The 23,924-nt window shown below is 41.0% G+C and overlaps 1 protein-coding gene across 2 annotated transcripts in view; it reads left to right on the top strand.

Moving 5' to 3' along the window:
* The first annotated feature begins 62 nt into the window (after nucleotides 1-62).
* Nucleotides 63-23,924, top strand: part of slc41a2a (solute carrier family 41 member 2a) — a 28,294-nt gene continuing 4,432 nt past the window's right edge. The window contains exons 1-8 of one of the 2 annotated variants that reach the window (XM_026176544.1): nucleotides 63-156; nucleotides 1,000-1,418; nucleotides 1,508-1,615; nucleotides 12,657-12,728; nucleotides 12,875-13,019; nucleotides 18,198-18,344; nucleotides 18,564-18,711; nucleotides 18,943-19,022. In XM_026176544.1, coding sequence (XP_026032329.1) covers nucleotides 1,068-1,418; nucleotides 1,508-1,615; nucleotides 12,657-12,728; nucleotides 12,875-13,019; nucleotides 18,198-18,344; nucleotides 18,564-18,711; nucleotides 18,943-19,022 — 1,051 coding nt within the window. In that variant the 5' untranslated portion in view covers nucleotides 63-156; nucleotides 1,000-1,067. Of the gene's footprint in view, nucleotides 157-249; nucleotides 292-999; nucleotides 1,419-1,507; nucleotides 1,616-12,656; nucleotides 12,729-12,874; nucleotides 13,020-18,197; nucleotides 18,345-18,563; nucleotides 18,712-18,942; nucleotides 19,023-23,924 lie in introns of those variants that run through there. The other variant, XM_026176545.1, reaches the window with a different exon arrangement.

The raw sequence follows: 23,924 nt of genomic DNA on the forward strand, positions 1-23,924 counted from the left end.
ATAGGTGTGTGTGGTGATGGGTTGTTAGAATATTGCCACACTGGAGATTGAACACACCATTCAGACATTAACAGAAACCACAAGGAAGAGTCACGCTCAGCAGCAGTGTGCCAGAAGAGATGCCCTCCTGTTGTTCACTTATGGTGTAAGAAAAGGGTAAGGCACATTTTCATTGTTTTTTAACTTGGAAAAAAAGAGACTGGAGTGTCTTAGATTAAAACAAGAAATGTTTCATTATCAAGGGAGTTTGTTATCAGAGGTACTGGAGAGATGGCGAAACACCAGGAAAAAGTAAGCAGTGCAAAATTCTCAACGGAGTCCTTTTTTCTGTCCTTAACCAATTTGATGTTAATCTTCAAACCGGATACACTTTTTTAAGTGTATCTGGTGGGTTCAGCAATACAAGAGTCCGCATTGATAACCGTAAAAACTAAGAACAAAATTATTTATATTTGGATTAGTACTGTTAGATATTTGTATGTTTTTGATCATTTAAGGGTTTGTTAATTAGAACCTGCTTAAACTCTTATCTTAATAAAAGTATATCTTTGTTATTATATGTTGGATGTCTTGTGATTATAAGATACTGTATTTTTGTTATATTAACATTCCCAACTGAAAAGAAGAATAACAAAATAAAAAAACAAAACAAAAAAAAGGACGAATTCGATTCTGACATAGTCTGTAATTTTTTATTTTAGCTTGTGATAAAAAGTAGCTAAAAAGTAACACATTTTGTCCATTTCCCATCTTATAAACTGCCAACCTCAGTGGTTTAGTACCTGGTCATGTCTAAGGAATTTCAAATAAAGAGCACTGTCTCTGCAAGACAATGCAGCCTCAGTGATACTGATGTGAAACGGGCATGAAGAATGATAATTCAAGCAATCCTTGCAATCAGATGATTCTGAAACAGGCTTGTACAAGAAACCCTCTCTCTATCTCTATATGAAAGTTGCACACTTGGCAATGACACAAGTTTTTCTATTTCCTATTTAGATCAACTTTTTCTAATCATTGGCGTAGGAGCAGCTGGAGCAACATATCGCTGAACCAAAGTTTGCACCATGGTTGTCCAAGAGTCACAGGATACAAAACTGACCCACAGTGATTCTGTTTCCCCAAGCCAACAAAACAGATCCAACACATCTTTATCCCAGTTCTCTGGAAACTCACAGCATTTTACTTCTAATGAAAATATCTATTATGAGCCAGAGGAGTACACCGAGACAGATTTTTTGCTCCCAAATCAGCTTTATGGCAGGTCACGGCTCACCAGATCCCCTCAACCAAAAGATGCAAATGTCTCAGGTGCACCCGAAGAGTCCATCTGTTCCATGGTTGTGCAGATTCTGGTGCCATTTCTGTTGGCTGGGCTTGGAACAGTTTCTGCCGGGATACTGCTCGATATTGCTCAGGTCAGGAACAGAACACTGCAATGTTTAAAATTGTTTTCTTTACATAAATATTTTGCAATATGTATTTTATTTATATGTTTTTTGGGCAGAGCTGGGAGGTGTTCCAAGAAATCACAGAGATCTTAATTCTGGTCCCAGCTGTTTTAGGCATGAAGGGAAACTTGGAAATGACTCTGGCTTCAAGACTCTCGACTGCTGTGAGTGTGTAATTTTACATATTTTACTGAAAAACTACAAGCTTGAGTTTAAAAACATAAAGACAACCACTATTCATTCTATTAAATAAAGTTATGATTTAAAAAGTTAAAGATTAGTAAAAAAAAATGATACAATGGAAGGGTATACTGACAACAGCCAAATTCTCAATTATAATTCCCCCCCCCCCCCCTTTTTTTTTATCATACATGTGGATCATACTGAGACAAATAAATTCCAACAATACTCCAAAAATGTTTATTTGACTGCACATTGTTTTTAGAAAATACCATTTTCAATTGTTACCAAATTTATTTGCAACATTTTCCCTAACATCCACAATCTGCACTGTAACACTGGAGCACATTCATTTTTCAAATCACAAGAATCACATTTTTTCCCCTTTCTGTTACTAATATTACAGTAGCAGATATTTAAAACCCCCACCCCCTCAACCCATGCACGACCCTACCAGACTAGACATGTTTGCTAGTTCATGAGACACAAGTATCAGTGTCAACTGGTGGCAAAGGGAAATGCCATCGTGCCAGGATCAAGTATTGTCTTTTGTTCTATCTGCAGAAGGGGCCATAGCAACAACACATGGCTACATGTCTTTCTTTTTTGGGCTGAAAAGCCAGAGGATATGGGGGCATTAGTCCAAGATATTCATTACCCTGTGTTTCGGTGCCCTGGAGCGAGTGCATAATGCAAACACACACACACACACACACACACACACACACACACACACACACACACACACACACACACACACACACACACACACACACACACACAGAGAGAGATTGGTTTTGGTGATTAAATTATCAGAATAATTTTCAACAGTTAAAAGTATGAACAGAAATAAACTTAAATAATAAAGTTATAAATAAGGAAAGTCAAGATCTTTTTTCACACAGTAGAACTTTCAAACACATTACTGCCAGTTAAGGGAATCCTATTCTGATCACTTTACCAAATCCATATAGGTTTTACCAAAATGCAACTCAATAAAGTCAGAACATAATGATGTCTTTGAAACACCACTGCTTAAGAGTAGTGTTTTATAATAGATAGTAAATAATTGATAGTAAACTGCTTCCTTTTCTTGCTATGTATACCTTAATATACATACAGGCAGCCTGGACTTATTTGGTAATTTTGGCTGTAAAAGGGTCAGAAATCATACTATAAGCGAATGCTTTTGCACCTTTCAGAATAACCTCCGCTTTCAATATCTGACAGTCATTTTACATTATTGTATTGTTATGACAATGGAACAGTTTAAAGTGGGAAAAAACACAAAATAGACTCAGTTTTTTCAGATTTATAGTTAAGTGGAAACTGATATTCAACATGAACAAATGTAACACAACATCAGCTTTAAATATGAACTATACTAAATATGTACAAAAACATTTTTTGAGCCTAAGACCACTCTGTTTTTTTAATATATTGTCCCTTTTATATTACAAAGTTCCAGGTGTTTTTAGGCATTGCCACTTCTCCACACCCGCATCTCTGCTTCATGCGTCATCAATTCTTACCTGTGATTGAACCGTCATGGCTCGTGCATTCTAATGATGCACATGTAATGTTTCGTAAACCTCGTCTTCTCTTTCACTAACCATTTGAAATGTCTCCTAAGTCCCAACTGGTCGAAGAGTTACGGTAGTGCAAATCACCCATTGTAAAACCTAGCAGAGTTGACTTTTCAGTGTTCAGAGCAACGACTGTAGATTCTCCATTCACTTACTTCCTGTATTATTTTGTTAGTCCTCTGTATCTGGTGCCTTGTCCTTTGCTTTGCTTCTTTTGTTATCATCACACATAGTTTAAGGTGTGCTCCTTAATCCCAGCCTTTCTACTCTTCATAAATACCTCCTGTATCTATTTAAAGTTTCAGTTTGCATCTTCTCCTGTTGCCCTTCCCTGCAGAGATTAATGATGCCTCTCTTGGATGCATTGCCTCAATAAAGATTCCAGTCTCCATTTGACTCTGCAACTTGCATTTTATGACACACAAGAATGCACAGAGATGCACAGGAAAGACGATCTGGAAAAACATATGTTGTTTAAAGGCTTAGTATGTATTTGAAAAACCAGACACTTAAGCTAGCTGGAGAGAAACTGTTGGATCTTGTATATAAACTTTATCAAACCTGTCACTTGTGGATTCATTTTTTTAAAGATCCAATTAAAAATCAAATCGCTCCAAAAGATCCTCTGGAAAAGAACAGAGTTTGTTGAACAGTCATATAAACAATAAAACAAAACTTTACAACAACAGAGAAGGAAAAGAACACAAAGCAAATGACAACCAATAACATAACATAACTTTCTGGGCATTATTCCCAGACCTTATAGGCCGTCTTCATTACTTTGACAGATTTATAGTCAGGGTCAGCTCGTAGGATCAGAAACAATGGCTGTTGTGCCAGTCTTACAGTTAAAAGTAATAAATCCTACTTGACATTTTTATGGCTTTTATGAAAATAAGTTATAGTGCAAAAAATTAACCACAAATCTTACTAATTAGGAATTTCTAAAACTTTGGACAATTTGTGTTGTCAAAGTAATCCATAACTAATAATAATCTCCATCTGGAACCCTTTTTTTTGTTTACAAACTATAAGTCATAAACCTGTCAAAATGCAGCAAAAAACTGTCAAAACTACCCATTAATTTGAATGATTAGATTGCAAGACAAAAGCCGTGCAACTTTTACTTCTAGAGTCCTTTTGCAGTAAATCAATAAGATCTAGTTTCATTTTTATGTTACAGAGTTTTTGGGGCAGTTGTCTTCTGTGTTTCTTCTTTCCGTGTGTCCGCTAGTTTGAAAGGCTTGGTCCGCCCTGCCCGTCACAGTTTGTAACTGGTGTCCCGAATCCAAAAAATGTTGAGCAATGAAACAAACCAACAGAAGCCCAGAAGAGTGCAATCAAACAATGAGTTTATTAAAACACACGCAGGAGAAGAAGTATGCAGCATCACATCAGCACACGACTCCTGCTAAGAATACACTTGAAAATGATTTTATAACATCAGGGTTAATGCCCCTTCTCACGTCGACTACAGATCAAATACATCGATTAGATTAAAAGGTACATCTTAGATGGCTAAAAACAGACACAGAAGTTCCTCTTTCTATAACACCTTCCATACACGGCAATGAGTTGCAAGCCTAGATGGTCCCTGAGAGCTTGTCCTTTTCTTGACTTGTCTTCTGTCATCTGTTACTAAGCAAACTAAAATGCGGTTAGAAGCTAAATGAATTTCAGGCCTTTGGCCTGACAGGTTTCTGGATTATATGCGTGCTGTAAGCATGTACGCAATCCTTCTGTGCTCCAAGTCACCTACACAGTATGTGAAGACATAGCGCTTCACGAAGCTTAAAACCTTCTTTAATAGACTGAGCATCAACTCTGAATGAGCACAAACATGCAATGTGTATAAAATGATTATGGCTGCACCTGTAATAAAAAGGTTAATATGGTGGCAGTAGCTTTAATAAACATCTTTAATGCAATATCAATGCTGTAGGGTATATTATTAATGCAATGTTAATAATGCGGGTTATATTGTAGCAGTAAAATAATTTCTGTATCTCCACACTGGTCATGTGACTGGATGGCTATATCTGATTGGTGAAAGAGTTACAGGTAACTCCACTGGCGGGATGATCCATTATTAGTAGTTATCTAATGTGTGAAATGAATTATTTAAAAAAGTGTCAAATATCACTATACAGTTGTACAGTGAGATACAGAGCATCTCCAACTCAGTGCAAACATGTGTGGGTGGGCTGGGGGGTGCACAGTTCTGCAGCACTATATACATCTGAACAGTATTAACAGAAAAAGTATATAAAATGTACAAATATACAATCCAGAGTAAAAAAGTAAATATGTAAATAAATAGTGTTATGTATATACGATTCGGGTTATTGCACATAGAATTTGGTATTGCACGGTCGTGGTTTATAGAGGTAAATGGAAAAATTGGGGGTGGGACTGTGTTATTGGCGCATGTATGAGTTAAGGGTGGTTATGGCCTTTGGGAAGAATCTGTTCTTGAGGCTGTGGGTCTTTGTGCTGAGGCTAAAACCAGGCTGGGAACGGTTTTTGATGATGTGTGCTGCTCTGCTGAGGCAGCAGGAGAAATAAATGTCCATCAGGGAGGGGAAGAGGGCAGCCAATGATCTTCTGTGCTGCCTCGACTACACTCTAAAGCCTCGCTCTGTCTGCCTTAGTGCAGCTGCCATACCATACTGTGATTCAGTATGTTAGCAGGCTCTCAATGGACGAGCGGTAGAAGGTCAGCAGCAAGTTGGAGTCCAGCTTGTACTTCCTGAGGACCCTCAGGAAGTGCAGCCACTGTTTGGCCTTCTTGACTACTTCTTGACTACTGCTGAGATGTTGTCTGTCCAGGAGATGTCAGCGGAGATGAGGATGTATAGGGGGGTTGAGTCCGTGCTGTGCCTCCTGAAGTCGACAATGACCTCTTTGGTTTTCTTAGTGTTCAGTTCCAGGTTATTTTTGGGTGTAGAGAGAATACTGGAGGGGGCTCAGCACACAGCCCTGTGGGGACCCAGTGCTCAGTGTGCGAGTGGAGGAGAGATGAGGGCCGAGTCCGTTTGTAAGAAAGTCCTTTATCCAGGCACATGTGAGAGGGGAGAGGCCAAGAGTGACTAGGATGGGATGGCTGCCTGATCAGTGAGAGGTTCAAGATTCTGGTGAAAGTATGCAGGGTTTTTGATTTGGGAAAACCCAAATGCTTTTGTCCACAGTCACAGTTCCAATACAGAACTTGATATAGTCCAGTACTGATCCTGTGAAAGTTTCTAGGTCCTGGTGTTCTGATTCTAATCTGATTTTGTGAAGCAGTCCTGCTGTTTGGAGAGAGCATTTTCAGGCCAGCTTTTAACAGTTTTTGTGGTGGGCCTGGCACTGTGTTTGAGGGGGGTGTAGGCTGGGAAGAGCAGGAGGGAGAGGTGGTCGGACTGGCCAAGGTGGGGGAGGGGTATGACTCTGTTAAGGGTTCAAATATTGAGGAGGAGAGTAAAAACAACCATGGTCCAGAAGAGCTTGGTCAAACAATTGATTTTAATGACCACACGCAGCGTGGTGAGATGTACACTGCAAAACATCAGCTGTAGATCTCCACCCAAAAAGACACTTCAGATTGCTTTTGATTCATCAGGGTTAACGCCCCCTCATGCGTCATCAGATACAATACATACATACGTCAAATCAAAACCACAATGACTTTTAACACAGTTTGAAAAGAACATTGTCTCCGTCTCCACGGCAGGTGTCTTTCTGTCGCTGCCGGACACTCGCTTATCGTCTGAAACATCAGGCCCACATCCTGCAAACTGTTCTTTTTTGCAGAGACAGTTTTGCAGTTGCAAGAAAAACATGATTAACCTCTCACCTATAACTAAATCTATCAACTGTGTGTGTGTGTGTGTGTGTATATGTCACGACCTCAGCTGCACTTTGTCTCACCTCTGCTCATAACCTTTCATCAGACAGAAGGCCAGCACGTACACAACTGAAACTATATGTGTAATATATTGAATAAATCTCATAAGCAAGAACCACTACTAGAAGCTTAATGGAGGAGCCTGGCTGTGGCCTGCTGGCTGATGGGGGAGCCTGGCTGTGGCCTGCTGGCTGATGGTGGAGCCTGGCTGGGCCTGCTGGCTGATGGTGGAGCCTGGCTGTGGCCTGCTGGCTGATGGGGGAGCCTGGCTGGGCCTGCTGGCTGATGGTGGAGCCTGGCTGTGGCCTGCTGGCTGATGGGGGAGCCTGGCTGGGCCTGCTGGCTGATGGGGGAGCCTGGCTGTGGCCTGCTGGCTGATGGTGGAGCCTGGCTGTGGCCTGCTGGCTGATGGAGGAGCCTGGCTGTGGCCTGCTGGCTGATGGTGGAGCCTGGCTGTGGCCTGCTGGCTGATGGAGGAGCCTGGCTGTGGCCTGCTGGCTGATGGTGGAGCCTGGCTGTGGCCTGCTGGCTGATGGTGGAGCCTGGCTGTGGCCTGCTGGCTGATGGAGGAGCCTGGCTGTGGCCTGCTGGCTGATGGTGGAGCCTGGCTGTGGCCTGCTGGCTGATGGTGGAGCCTGGTTGTGGTTGTTGGCAGGAAGCTCTCCACCCTGGAGGAGGTGATCTTTAATAAAATAATATAAAAGTATATTCTTATATAACTGCAAACCTGCAGTTTCCTGTCAAGACTTTTAGGCCCAGATTATATTCAAAGGTGAGCCTTTCATATAATGCAATGTAATCTGCCTATAAACATTTAAGATTATAAAAAGCATTCAAAAGCATTTAAGAATATAGATTCAACTCAACAGTTTAAGGTGGTTATAGCTGCACCTGTAATAAAGGCTAATTGGGTACCAATATGTTTAAACATCTGAATACAATATCAATACTGTAAACTGTATTATTAATGCAATGGTAATCTGGACAATAGCAGTAAAATAATTTCTCTAATCCCTACAATATGCATGCTTGATGTTGGAGTAAATATGATCTAGGGTGTTCTCTCCCCTGGTGGGACATTTTACATGCTGATAGAACTTTGGGAGTACAGTCTTTATGTCGGCCTTATTAAAGTTACCTGCAAATATGTAAACACCTTCAGGGTGGACCTGCTGCTGTTTGTTAATGGTGTTCAGCAGGATAGACAGCGTTGTGTTTACACGTCGTGTCAGGTGGCATGTACACAGCGGTGATGATCACTACTGTTAGCCATCTTGGTAGAAAAAAAGGCCGGCATTTTACTGACATGTACTCGAGGTTCGGGGAGCAGTGACTGTTTATAATTGTCCCGTTGTTGCACCAGGCCTCATGCACCTAAATACAGAGTCCCCCTCCCTCTGCTCAAGCCCCCCTTTACTCAAGTAAAAGTAAAAAGTATGGTTCAATGGTCCTTTTAGAAGTATACTTTTTTCAAAAACTTACTCAAGTAAATGGAACAGAGTAAATGTACAGTGGGGCAAAAAAGTATTGTGCAAGTTCCCCCACTTAAAATGATGACAGAGGTCAGTACTTTGCACCAGAGGTACACTTCAACTGTGAGAGACAGAATGTGGAAAAAAATCCTTGAATCCACATGGTAGGATTTGTAAAGAATTTATTCGTAAATCAGGGTGGAAAATAAGTATTTGGTCACCTCAAACATGGAAAATCTCTGGCTCTCTCAGACCTGTAACGTCTTCTGTAAGAAGCTTTTCTGTCCCCCACTCGTTACCTGTATGAATGGCACCTGTTTGAACTCATCATCTGTATAAAAGACACCTGTCCACAGCCTCAAACAGTCAGACTCCAAACTCCGCCATGGCCAAGACCAAAGAGCTTTCGAAGGACACCAGGAAAAGTATTGTAGACCTGCACCAGACTGGGAAGAGTGAATCTACAATAGGCAAGCAGCTTGGTGTGAAAAAATCAACTGTGGGAGCAATCATCAGAAAATGGAAGACATACAAGACCACTGATAATCTCCCTCGATCTGGGGCTCCACGCAAGATCTCATCCCGTGGGGTCAAAATGATCATGAGAACGGTGAGCAAAGATCCCAGAACCACACGGGGGGACCTGGTGAATGACCTGCAGAGAGCTGGGACCAAAGTAACAAAGGTCACCATCAGTAACACACTACAACGGCAGGGAATCAAATCCCGCAGTGCCAGACGTGTTCGCTGCTGAAGCCAGTGCATGTCCAGGCCCGTCTGAAGTTTGCCAGAGAGCACATGGATGATACAGCAGAGGATTGGGAGAATGTCATGTGGTCAGATGAAACCAAAGTAGAACTTTTTGGTATAAACTCAACTCGTCGTATTTGGAGGAAGAAGAATACTGAGTTGCATCCCAAGAACACCATACCTACTGTGAAGCATGGGGGTGGAAACATCATGCTATGGGGCTGTTTTTCTGCCAAGGGGACAGGACGACTGATCCGTGTTAAGGACAGAATGAATGGGGCCATGTATCGTGAGATTTTGAGCCAAAACCTCCTTCCATCAGTGAGAACTTTGAAGATGAAACGAGGCTGGGTCTTCCAACATGACAATGATCCAAAACACACCGCCCGGGCAACAAAGGAGTGGCTCCGTAAGAAGCATTTGAAAGTCCTGGAGTGGCCTAGCCAGTCTCCAGACCTCAACCCCATAGAAAATCTGTGGCGGGAGTTGAAAGTCCGTGTTGCTCGGCGACAGCCCCAAAACATCACTGCTCTCGAGAAGATCTGCATGGAGGAATGGGCCAAAATACCAGCTACTGTGTGTGCAAACCTGGTAAAGACCTATAGTAAACGTTTGACCTCTGTTATTGCCAACAAAGGTTATGTTACAAAGTATTGAGTTGTGTTGTGATATTTTGATACCACGGTAGCATTTACAGGATATTGTTTTATACAGAAAAGAGTTACTCAATAAGGCCCATTTACTAGTTGTTTTTCTCTTTCTCTCTGACCCAAGAATTGATGTGTAAGACTCACAGGCTGGTACCCCAAGGTCGAAAATACCACAGAGACGAGACCACTTCCTTACTCCCATCCTCCCTTCTTTATCTCTTAGAAAAAGGCTCGTTAAAGGCCAGGTGGTTTGTTTCAGAATTCACTAATGAAAGAACTCTGTATTCTATGTCTAGGAGTGTATTTTGCTGGGATGATCATAAATTGTAGCTGAACTGATAAACTACACACAGGATACTTCTTTGCTCACAAGGCAGGAAGACGTTTCCTTATTTGGTCTGTACCGGTTTGAACTGAGAACTTGCTGACACACGAACCTTTTTTTCTCTATATAAGCTGTTGTATACTTAATAAACCTTTGAGTCGACTGGGAAGACAACCTAAAGCAGTCTCGGTTTTCTTGTTCTCCCAAGCTGCTCCCGAGCTCGTACTAACACGCTGAATGGCATACCTGAGTGTTGCTTTAAATAATTAGGAATCTTAGAAGGAAAGGACAGAACTCTGCTTATCGCTCGTGCCTTGGAGGGAAAACCGGGATGGACATTTTTTTCCTTCAAGTTGTATTTTTGTTATTGACCAAATACTTATTTTCCACCCTGATTTACGAATAAATTCTTTACAAATCCTACCATGTGGATTCATGGATTTTTTTTTCACATTCTGTCTCTCACAGTTGAAGTGTACCTCTGGTGCAAATTACTGACCTCTGTCATCATTTTAGGAGGGGGAACTTGCACAATTGGTGGCTGACTAAATACTTTTTTGCCCCACTGTAGCTCGTTACTACCCAACTCTGGTCTTCTTACTGTTGCCTCACAGCAGGAAGGTCCTGGATTTGAATCCACTGGCCACCTGAGGCCCCACTGTCTGGAGTTTGCATGCTCTCCTCACATTTTTGTAGGTTCTCTCCGGGTAACTCTTGCTTCCACCCCAAATATATGTATAGAATCAAATTAACTGGTCATTGTTAACTGGTCATAGTTGAGAGTGAGAATGTGTGCACGTATGATTGTCTGTTTCTGAATTAGCGCTGCAATAGACTGGTGATCTTGTCGGATCGTATGATAACATGATAACTGTTATCCAGCTAATGACGAGGAAATCCCGTTTTGTTAGAGTCTATTAAAATCAAATTTGCCTCAAAAGATCCTCTGGAAAAGAGCACAGTACTTTAAACGGAGTTTATTAAACACAGTCATATGAACAGCAGAACAGTACATCACAACACATAGCAAAGCAGCAAAGCAAACCCATGGGGTGTAGAGCCTTTAAGCACAAACAGCAGAGACATACAAGGTAACTGATGGAAAAAGCTTACCTGACTTTTTTATAGGAGTCCACAAACCATCATCCTGGTGCTGGGTAACTTTCCATTTCTTGTCTTTTTACTTATTTAGTTTTAAATTAAAACGATAGGTATTTTCCCAATTTTACAAACATCGATACTTTAACATATTAACTCCAGTTAATATGTTGATTTTACTCATTTTTGTTCTCTTTTTGATCTTCAGCACTTGTCTTATATAACTTCCTGGCACCCCTTCCCAGACCTTTTCATCCATCATTTTAATCAGTCCTTTTATGGCCAAAGTGAGTGAGAAATTCAGAAACAACAGGTGCAAGGACGGCTTCGCAGTAGAAACGATTAATCTGCCTGACAGTTTTGTCAGTTTTGCTGCCAAAAGTAAGCTAAAAATTTTATTCATGACAGGTTTTTGACAACTTTGGACAGTGTAGGCTGTCAGAGGTGCATCTTCAGCAGGGCCAACTTTGATTAACCCTTTGTCTTGGCATGTCACCACAGGTCATAACACAATCACAAGTTACAAATTAATCTTAATTATGCTGTTAAATGCTTAACATGGTGTCAATAGAAAATTGTACTTAGTAGTCAGTATAATATTTTAATAATATAAGTTTGCATATGATAGAATACTGCATGATGACTTCTTTATGACTCAGACTGTTGTTTTAATTCACTGTGACCCGTTATCATGCAGGGAAGGAGCAGTACCTGCTAGATAAGAGCTTAACAAGCAGTTTCACTTTGTACCAGGTAGAGGAGCCTCTCGTGGCACACGCACACACGCGCACACACACATATACACATCCACATTCGAATGTAATAAACAAACACACCTACTGTTGTATATAAATAAAGACCAGGGCAGTGGCAGAGTGCGAGTCCCGGAGCCCTCACTCTTGTGCTGCAAGTAAAACTGTGTGTCTCCACTCTCTGACTCTCAGCTGAAGAAGTGTATTTAGAATACATCTCTTGACACATGGTGAGTCCAATATATAAAAACGCTAGTGTAGGCATATAGTGTATGTCAGTATATATGATTATATAGTATATATGTTCAGTGTATACAAGTTTGTCCATGCTGTCCCCTACCCTTTGTCCTGTGATAGATGGGATAGGTTTCAGACCTCCTGCAACACTGAATTGGATAAACGAGAGAAGATAGATGGATAGTATCTCCATCAGCTAAATGGGTTTGTCATGTAATTAAATTGTAGAAGCACATTTTTTAAGGAGATAAAATGTTTGATGTTGTCAGGTGAATGCAGGAAAAATGGACTCTCCCAGAGAAAAGTGGATGCTGATTGCTGGAAACCTGGCACTCAAGCAGGTACATCATTTTCATTCAAAAAGACAAGGAAATAAAAAACTGTGACAAAATATATGGATAAATTTCAATATATCTGCTTATCTGTGCAGTATGACATTTTGTCTGCCAGGAATGATATTTTCTCACTATTCTTTTCATTTAACAAGCTACAAGCTACAGTGCTGGGCCTGCTGGCTTCCCTAATGGCATCTCTGTTGGGCTGGATGGCAGAAGGACAGATGCCCTTTAATCATATAATGCTCCTATGCTCAACCAGTGTTTCTACTGCATTTGTGGCTTCACTGCTGCAAGGTAAATAATAACTTGCCATTACTACACTGTCCTTGACCTCTCTGTGACAAAGTGGTTAGGCATGAACTCATTTACCACTTGTCCCTTAACGATATTGAGAATTTATTCTTTGTTATTTTACAGTCAACCATAATAGTAGTTACATCCATTACATTCATGCATATGTTTTTTAAAGCAAATACTGTTAACCATCAGGTCATTTGAATTTTCTCCTGTTCACAGGCAAATGTCTGGTAAATGATGTTTTTTTATGTTGCTTTGGTTACACTTACCATGTTTGTTCATTTATTCAGGTCCTATATCTAAACCAGGTGTGTGGGAAGGGCCGCCCCAGTACTTCCTGTTTATATAGGGTCATGAGGTCATTGATTGCAAATGAAGGATTTTTCATTTGCAATCAATGTTTTCCAGTCTGGTTTTCGCCCCTCCCATAGCACTGAAACAGCACTTATAAAAATAACCAATGATCTTCTTATAGCAGCTGACTCCGAAGTCCGAAGTCTTTATATTAAGGACCATCATCTTCTTTTCCACATGTGGGCCGCTTCACACTAGAGCGCGTTTGCTGTCACATTTTATTTGTAGTGTGAACAAGCAGACAAAAAAATCGGATTTGATCAAAAAAATCAGAATTGAGCATTAAGACGTTCTTTCCCAGCCTCACATGCTGCTTCCTGTCCGTCAGGAAGTCAGTAATCCACCCGCAGATAGGATCAGGCACATTCATCTGGGAAAGCTTGCCTTGGAGATGGTCTGGAAGGATGGTGTTGAAGGCGGAGCTGAAGTCCACAAACAGGATCCTGGCGTAGGTTCCTGGGGAGTCCAAATGCTGCAGGATGAAGTGTAGTTGATAGCATTGTCTACAGACCTGCTGGCTCTGTATGCAAACTGCAGGGGGTCCAGGAGGGGGGCCGTGAGGGTCTTGAGGTAGGAGAGAACCAGGCGCTCAAATGACTTCATGACCACAGATGTCAGAGCTACAGGTCTGTAGTCATTTAGTCCAGTGATCCTTGGTTTCTTGGGGACAGGGATCATGGTAGAGGACTTGAAGCAGGCAGGCACATGACATGCCTGCAGTGAGGAGTTGAAAATGCCAGAAAACACTGGGGCCAGCTCGTTTGCACAGTGTCTGAGGGTGGCAGGAGACACACCGTCTGAGCCAGGAGCTTTTCGAGCATTCAGACTCTTGAACTGTTTCATCACATCTGCTTCATGAATATGAAGGGTTGTAGTGGGAGAAGGTGGTGTGAAATCCTCCTTGGTGTGGGGTGTGGAGGGGGGTGTTGTAGGTGAAGTGTTTGATGGTGGTGATGGCTCTATAGAGATTGACAGACCACGTGATTTTCGCGCATTGCATGCCAGGTACTAGTGGGAAACAATCAAAGCAATGCATCAAACGCAAGCATTTGCAGCACCGCAAAACGTTCATTCTCCGGTTCCAATACCTTTTTGCTTTTTCTTTGCCCCCCAAAAAAGGTATGTACAAAATGAAGGAGAACAATGCCGGTCCATACAAAGACAGACTTGATGAAAAGTCAAAGAAAAGATACGAGGAAAAAAATCAAAGGAGTGAAAGGGTCAGACCCTTAAGAGCAAACAGAGTGGACAAAAGACGTTCGCGCGCTGCCCAACTTTCACCACGCTCAGATTTATAATTATACGGTTCTTAGAGTGAGTGCATACACTCATGAAGTTTAGTAACTTCAGGTCACTGCAACAAGCCCAGGTACAGTTTACTGACGGATGGGTACAGGACCTTGAAATGCATCGTGTAGAATGAAAGACCATTGTACGAACAAAGGTAAGTTTACCAGTCTCACAAATTGTCTTCATAAATACACATTCGTTAACCGTTTATTAATAGGACCTTTGAGGTTAACGGTAATTAATTAGTAGTGGAAATAATTTCTGGTAGCATTACAGAAATGTAGCAGTGACAATAATACTGTATGCTGTAATCGTACTGGGCAATTAGTGATACAAAACAACTGTTTTATCCTGTGAATAAAAGTATATGTTTTTCTCAATGTACCATGGTAATAACAGAAGCGAAACGCAATATTGTGTCAGGACAATTTACTATTTATGCACAATAAACAAAGGAGCATAGCGCGACAATTTCTGTTCAGCGCCAGACTTGCTTGTAACCTATATCACTAATTATGTTATGAAAAATGACGTATTAACTACAACAGAAGACTGACCTTTGTGGGAATGCTTGGAGCAGACTAACCTGTGAGCTGGAGTGTTCTGGGACGTTATATTTGGTCTTCGAATGGCTGCAATCCAGGCCATCCGTCGCGTCTTTGTTACTTCGGAAACATGGCTTGAACAATTTCTCTTCAACGACGTAATCCGATAACAACCGATCTCTTTACCCGTCGGCTTCCCGTGGCTGTCATGCGACCGGCTATTGCAGTTAATAATACAACAGCTTCTTGACATTTTTTGTGTTTCTTTTTATCGCTGTGTAATTGATTTCAATTGAAAGCCTGCATGCGCTAGTACCGCTTGCCACGCGTTCCCAGAATCCTTTGCGGTTTTACCCCTGAATGACGTCACATTTTCAATCTCTATGGAGACGGGAGAGGTCGGGGAATGAATGTCCAAAGTGTCTCTATTGTTGGGGCCGTTGGAGGTGTGAAGGCTGCCTGATGGCTCGTCAAAACGGCAGTAAAAGTCGTTAAGGGTGTTGGCCAAGAGCAAGTCAGCAGTGGAGTGGGGGGTTTTACGCTTGTAGTTGGTGATATTCCTAAAACTTTTCCACACAGAGGCCGAGTCATTCTCTGAGATCTGCTGCTGCATCTTCTCGGAGTGCTGATGTTTAGCAACGTCCACTTCTTTAGTGAACCTGTACTTGGCCTCTCTGTAGCAGTCCCTGTCTCCACTTCTGAACGCCTTACTCTTTTCCAGCCACAGCTTTTTGAGTTTAGGAGTAAACCAGGGTTTGTCATTGTTATAACTCACCCTAGTGCGTGATAGCACAATGCTGTCCTCACAGAAGTGGATATAGGAGGTGACAGTGTCCGTAAACTCGTCCAAGCTGTTAGAAGGAGCCCTCATTGTGTCCCAGTCTGTAGACTCCAAACACGTGTGAAGCTCCTCCACAGCCTCGTTGCTCCACAGTTTTTTAGTCCTCACGACAGGTTTGGTTCAGGTTCAGTTACAACAGTCTTTTGTCTTAGTTGGACTGTTACAAGTCTTACACGCACATGTCTGTTTGAGACTATCACGTGTTAATGGAACTATGCATATTCTTGTAATCACAATAAAAGGAGTGCCACCTGTAGTCTGGCCGAGGTCAACAACGTTCAAGTGGAGGGAACAGCGCTTGACCTTAGTCGGCTTCCCTCGTGAGTGATCACACAAAGAGCTCTGTCTTGTGTCTTGTTTTGCTGCTGCAGTTGATTGTCTAATTGTTCCAGCAGGGTTTGCACTTAGATAAACCCAACAATATAATTTCATATCATGGTCTAAAGAGCTTGAAAAAAAAAAGCATCTGGATTTCTTGACTTTCTTGAAGATGTTTCACCGCTTATCCCAGAAGCTTCTGCAGTTCTAAGAGCAATTGGTGTAGAGCCCAAGATTTTTAAGACGCATTGGGAGTATCCCTAATAGGGCCGTGGACCCCCTATTGATCCTCTGCCTAATCACACGAGCCAAGGGGTGAAAACAAGAATAGGTCTCCAAAGGTTGATTCTGTTCATCTGGACGTAGCGTTTTCAGTGAGAGTAACATAAGTTACAACATATGTTAACCTATCTTAAGTTAACATATGTTAACATATGTTATGTTCAGGAGGATTGCCAGGATTTATACATCAGGGAAACAAAACAACCTCTGGAGAAGCGGATGGCACAACACGGAAGAGCTACCTCGTCAGGCCAGGACTCTGCAGTCTATTTAGAATAGAATAGAATAGAATAGAATTCAACTTTATTGTCATTGCACATGCACAGGTACAGGGCAACGAAATGCAGTTTGCATCCATCCAGAAGTGCTTTAGTGATATAGATATATTACAATATATATTAGCAATAATATAGATATGTAAGTATATTACAGAAATGGGTCTATTACACCTACAGGCCAGTGGACACTCTTTCAATGATGAGGATGTAACATCCTGGACAGGGAGGTTTGAGCGCCGAGTCCAGGAGGCCATTTACGTGAAAAGGTAAAGACCATCTCTGAATCGAGGAGGGGGCCTAAGGGTACATCTTTCGCCATCTTACAATGCTGTGATTGCAGCCATTCCCCAACTCTCTGTGAATGGTACTCATGGCCATTGATCAGTGGTTGTTGATCAATGGTCATGAGAATTTGCATAATTATGATGAAGGAACCGACCTCCCAGCCCATTGTTCCTTCAGTGGGCTGGTTTCAGTCATTATGCAAATGTCCTGTTTATAAGATTGAAACCTGCAGTCAGCTGAAACTGAGGAAGTCACTTGGATGAGTGACGAAATCTTTCTGCCACTGAAAACCCTACGTCTGTTCAAAGATGCCTTAACACCCACTCACGTCTTGGGCTATTTGACCTCAGTAAATCACATGATAGGGTGGGGCTAGATCTCACAATGGGTTCACACATAAAACTTGTCTGATTGTGACCCACTCCCATTTTCACACCTTGGCTCGTGTGATTAGGCAGGGGATCAATAGGGGGTCCACGACCCTCTTATTAACATTCCCAATAGGGCTTAAAAATGTAGGACTCTCCACCAATTGCTCTTAGAACTAAAGAAGCTTCTCGGATGAGATGTCACGGTTTTTTTTTAGCTCCGTAGACTATGATGACGTGGATTACTGAGGACCTTCACAGACATCATTTCATATCATCTTTATTGCTCTGTAGCTACAATGCACACAGTACATATTCACAGCTACTGATGTCTAATGTCTAAAATAATTCAATTACTACTATTATTTATTGGGCGTAGTGTTCTAGCAGTGACCTGAATACTACAAAATGATAAAAATTTTTCCTAATTTTCCCCATTAAAATGTGTTTTTGGTTACAACTGAATGAACTCTGGCCCTTGCTTTCCATTCATTCTTGACTCTATATTACTTTATTCTATTAAAGCTGAAATATTTGAATGAAAATCTTTTAAGGTCAAATGCTCAAGCAGAATGAACACTGAACACTTTTAGCTTGTCTTTAACTTCTTCAAGGTATCGTTATGGTGGGAGTGATCATTGGCTCCAAGCGGATAGGAATCAACCCTGACAATGTGGCCACACCGATAGCAGCCAGCTTTGGAGATCTCATCACTCTTGCCTTGTTGGCATGCTTCAGTCAGTGGTTCTACTCCTTTATAGGTGAGAGATAAGGGCCATAACATGGTCTGGTTTGAATGTACAAACAGTGAAGAGTAATGCTGTATATTTGGTGCAAGTGCTAGAAGTCATGTATTTTTTACTTTTGGCCAACAAATGACACCAGTTCACCCAAGTCCACCAAGATCACAGCCTTTACTTTTTCAACTAAATCCTGATAGAAAATAAAAGGCAAAATAATCTCTTTTTTCTTTTTGACAGAACTTTATCCATATGTGTTGTATCTGGTAAATCTATCGTTTTTATGCCTGATTCCTGCCTGGGTGGCTGCCTCATCCAAACATCCAGCCAGTGAAATCTTGCTGCACACAGGCTGGGAACCCATCATTATAGCAATGCTCATCAGCAGGTACTCTCTGCTGCTTTCACATGTTCAGATTTCCTGATGGTGTTCTCTAGTGTGAATTTTTAAATAAAGCAAACAAACAGTAAGTCATCATATGGATAATTTCTATAATAACAATTTGATCATTTGATACCATTAACTCGTTTGCTTTATGTTAGAAAAAGATAATAGAAAAATATTATGAATACCCTCACATACCTCTTACTGGTATTATTTTGATTGTCTTTCTTCTAGTATTGGAGGAGTTATTCTGGACAAGACTGTATTAGATCCAAACTTGGCAGGGATTATAGTTTATGCCCCTGTCATAAATGGTGAGTTGTTCTCTTTATTTGTGTTCTTGTATTTGAGATCATAACAACATATTGATGTAATGTATGGACAATTCTACATTTTGTACATAATTTGGTAATGCTCGCATAATCATAATTTCTATTCTTAGCGAACATGTGAAAAAAATAATCCTGCTGTAAGACCGGTCCTTGAGAAATAATGGGGTAGGGTCAGAAAGTTATGTATCATAAGTTGAAGATGAAAAGAAAGAACAAAGAATGAAAGGGTACCCAATGCTGATCCTATATAAGAGGAAGGTCGATATACCCCAGACTGCTGCCTTTTTCCTGTCTGTCCTTTGGTATGTCTTTGCCAGATGTGCTTTAAGGCTGTACACCCCAAGGTTGCTTCACTTTAGTTTGCTTTGCTTGCTTTCTACGTGTTATTTTTGCTGCAAAATGTACTGTTCTGCTGTTCATATGACAATGTTTAATAAACTCTGTTCTAAGAATTCTACTCTTTTCCAAAAGATCTTTATGAGTGATTTGATATTAATTGGATCTGAAAAGCTGGACCACCACAGCTTTGTGTCAAAATTTGCAACTTGAGGTGATTTAGTGAGCTGAAGCCAGGCCCTAAAAATTTATTATGAGGAAGTTAAAATGTCAGCCAAGATAGATAAGTTAATATGCATTGCTGTATATTCTTCAGCAGTGTTCCTTTTACTCTCCGAGGACAGTTTTGTGCTGGTTCGCCCAGGATGTTTGCGTATGCATCCGTATTACCTGGAACTCAAACCTCTTCCAGTGAAAGAAGTATTATATTTCTGCTTGTAAAATAATATGACCAGTAATATGAGTTGAAAAATCATTTGTGGTTCTGTATTGCTGATAGATAGCAACAAGCCAATCTTTGCATATATTCCCGTTCTTTGTACGCTATTTCTTCCTTTTGTTTGTATGTAGTTTTTTTTAACTGCTAGTTTTTATAGTTCTTTTTGTTACTATTTTTGTGTCTTGTTAAAAGGCCACTTTTATCCCTTTCCATTAGTTGATAGAGTCACTAAAAGACATTTTTACAATGGCAAATAAGTAAAGTAAAGTTGCGCCACAGGCCGGTCTATGTCCGACCATATTTTCACGGACTGGCCTTTAAGGTGTCGCGCACTAATACAAAAAAATACAAACAAAACCAGTATCGGTATCAAAAAAAGAGATGTATTCATACCACATGGGAAAAGACCCAGGGAAACCAAGTTAACGATAAAAACAATTACAAAATAACGATAAAAAATGATAAAGTGGTCCCCAGGGGTTGGGGACTGCTGGATTAGGGAAAATCCAAAATAAGTTCTGTCATGGTCCTGGGTCGGTGACCCAGCGCTTTTAGTTTGTTATCATTTTCTAGATGATGATTGTTTAAGTTCTGTGTTATTTTCGATCTGCCTCTGAGTCTGTATCTGTCTGTCTATGGTGTCTCCCCATCTGTTTGTGAATCTGTCTGTTTAGTTCAATGTCTTGTCTGGTTCCATGTATCTGAGTTTCCTGTTTTATTGTGAAGGTCCGTGTCGTATGTGAGTGTGATCAGTTTACGTTTCCCCTGTCCCGTCAGCCCAGATTCCTCCCAGCTGTGTTGCCCTCCTGTCTCTCATCCCCTGATTACTGGTGTGTGTATTTAAGCCCTGTGTGTTCTCCTGCCTGTTGCCGGTTCGTCTGTGTAACTCCGCGTCAGTCTGTGGTCCTCGGTGTCCTGCTCGTCTCTCTGCCTCTCTTCCCTTTTTTGTTTCATCTCAGGTTTGTCATTTAGCTTTCCCAGTTCAGGTCTTTAGTTTTGTCTTCCCTCTTGCCTGTTTTGCCTTCTCACCACTGTGTAAATAAACTCACCGGCATCTCATCCACTGCCTGCATCTTGGGTCCTTCTTCTAACTCCACACGGCTCGCCTCGGCAGCCGTGACAAGTTCAAACCTGTGCACCTAATTCTTGTTTATAAATACGTTACAGATGTATGGTGTAAAATCATACCACCCTGGAAAAAGAGAGTTGAAAGACCCCCAATGAATGTATGTAAACTTCCAACTACAACTGTAGGTTTAGTCTAGACAATTAACAACGTGACCTGGAATTTAACCAAAGCTCTTGGCTCAAGCTATTGGTTAAGTCAAATCCTGCAAAGGGATCCAAATGTTTAAACTGCATGCAACTTGCACCTTTAAACAAAATGATCAAAATCTATAAAATGTTGGGTAAACCATGTCTCACATGACCAGCTGACAGCCATTCCCTGTAAGATTAAGATACTTTATATGTCATTATTGAAAGACACAACAACAACAACTCTATCAACCAATCGCAGTGGATAAGATAAGATAACCTTTATTAGTCCCACACGTGGGAAATTTGTTTTGTCACAGCAGGAAGTGGACAGTGCAAAAGTTATGAGGCAAAAATTAGAATACAATAAGAATAAATACAGTACACAGCTGTACAGAATAGAATAAAATAAAATACTATATACAGTAGAATAAAATAAAATAAATATACAATAAGATAAAAATAGAATACAAATACAAATACTATATACAACTGAGTAAAAATACAATGATGACAGAAAGGATTATTGCACTTAGTATTATTGCATATGTATGGATGTGTGTGCTTGATCAGTTAAAGTCTTTATTATGGAGTCTGACAGCAGTGGGGAGGAAAGACCTGCGAAATCTCTCCGTCCCACACCGTGGGTGCCGCAGTCTCCCACTGAAGGAGCTGCTCAGTGCTGTCACAGTCTGCTGCATGGGGTGGGAGATGTTGTCCAACAGGGATGACAGCTTAGCCGCCGTTCTCCTGTCACTCACCACCTCCACTGGGTCCAGAGGGCATCCTAGAACAGAGCTGTAGCATTTAAAAAAGATGCAAAAACTTAGAGTTTACTCGGGTCCCAGTGATGAAACTATCTTGCGAACACACGTCACTGTCTACACAGACGCTCTGACTGTTAAATTTCAAAAGGACTCCACACTCACAGCTGGGACTTTATCTTGTCGCCACAGTTTAAGGCCTATTAAAGATCTGAAAGTGTGACGACCTGGATAAGAATCTGATAATCAGAGAGCGATCTGGGGAAGACTTCTCTCCTTTAGCTGTAATTTGCACAGTCAATCCTACAACTGGGATCTTTTATCTTAAAAGCAATTTGCTTTTCAAAACATGAATACATGAATATGCATAGTCCTTACTTGTTGTAGGCAACAAGTCTTTGACACCAAAAATATGTGAAGTTCTTTAGAATTCTGTGCAAGGGCTTTTCCACTTTTACATGCATAATCACCCTGATTCTTTTCATATTTCTTTGCTTCTTTGTTTATTCATTTGTTTCTTTCTTTTAAGTTTTGTTAGGTTTGCTCCTCCATAGATTTAGGGAACACTATTAGAAAACACTTGTATTTCCATTGGCATGAAGTTTATTTATTTTTTATCTTATTCATAAGTATTTATGATGAAGCACAGTGCAGTGTTCTACTTGTAGATAAGGGGCTTAACTTAATGGAAGATTGAAATCATTTTATGACCACACAGTCCTGTATTCACTAAACTGAATAAAAAAAAAAGCTAATTTAATCATGAAAATAATTTACTGAAATACAATTTTAATAATGTGTTGAGAAAATAAACAAAAGGAACTCCTGGACCAAAAAGCTGTACCAAACAGACTTGAACAAAATCAATATGCGGACCAGCAACATCAACAGCTCCACGGCTTCTACCAAGGTTGCCCAATCTGTGATTTCCTTGCCCTGACAGATGTTCAGAAAATCTGATACTTTACATCTTGATGCATTCTCAATCACCCAGGTAAGTAAATACGTGTCTCTGTGGCTTTTAAAACCCAAAACACACTGTGCCAAAAATCGGTCCACCCCAAGGATCAGGTCCGCTGACACAAACAGAGGAGCATAGTGTGCGCTGTTAAGTGCCAGGAGGATTGCCAGGATTTATATATCAGAGAAATAAAACAACCTCTGGAGAAGCGGATGGCACAAAACAGAAGAGCTACCTCGTCAGGCCAGGACTCTGCAGTCTATTTACACCTACAGGCCAGTGGACACTCTTTCAATGATGAGGATGTACACATCGTGCACAGGGAGGTTTGAGCGCCGAGTCCAGGAGGCCATTTACGTGAAAAGGGAAAGACCATTTCTGAATCGAGGAGGGGGCCTAAGGGTACATCTTTCGCCATCTTACAATGCTGTGATTGCAGCCATTCCCCAACTCTCTGTGAATGGTACTCATGGCCATTGATCAGTGGTTGTTGATCAATGGTCATGAGAATTTGCATAATTATGATGAAGGAACTGACCTCCCAGCCCATTGTTCCTTCAGTGGTGCAATGTACTGTTTATAAGGTTGGGGAAACCTGCAGTCAGCTGAGACTGAAGAAGTCACTTGGATGAGTGACAAAATCTTTCTCCCACTGAAAACGCTACGTCCAGATGAACAGAATCAACCTATGGAGCAGATACTTCACTGTTCTCTTCCTATTTCTTATCTCTAATGTATCTCCAATGTGGCTCTTGCGCTGATAAACCTTTTATGAGGCCACATGGCCTTGTGTATCGCAACCATTCAGCCCATCCTTCTGCCATGAAAAACACCTTGAGCAGCATGGGTACAATCCATTTCCCAAGCTACATGTGGAGTCTAAGTACAACATCAACACCCACACAGAGTCTTCGTCTTAGATAGATACAGATCACTCAAGCTCAAAAAGTTCTCAAAACATTCTGTGTTGTGAGACAAATACATGTGATGTAAAATAAATGATCTATTAGTACCATATATGTGATATTCCAGTGCTTTAGAATTTTTTTAACAAGTTAACTGTCCTTTGGTCAAATTGAGTTGTACACATGTATTTTAATACACACAGTAACTGAAAATAGTGGAGT

The sequence above is a fragment of the Astatotilapia calliptera genome, chromosome 7, assembly GCF_900246225.1.
Source record: "Astatotilapia calliptera chromosome 7, fAstCal1.2, whole genome shotgun sequence".
Lineage (NCBI taxonomy): Eukaryota > Metazoa > Chordata > Actinopteri > Cichliformes > Cichlidae > Astatotilapia > Astatotilapia calliptera.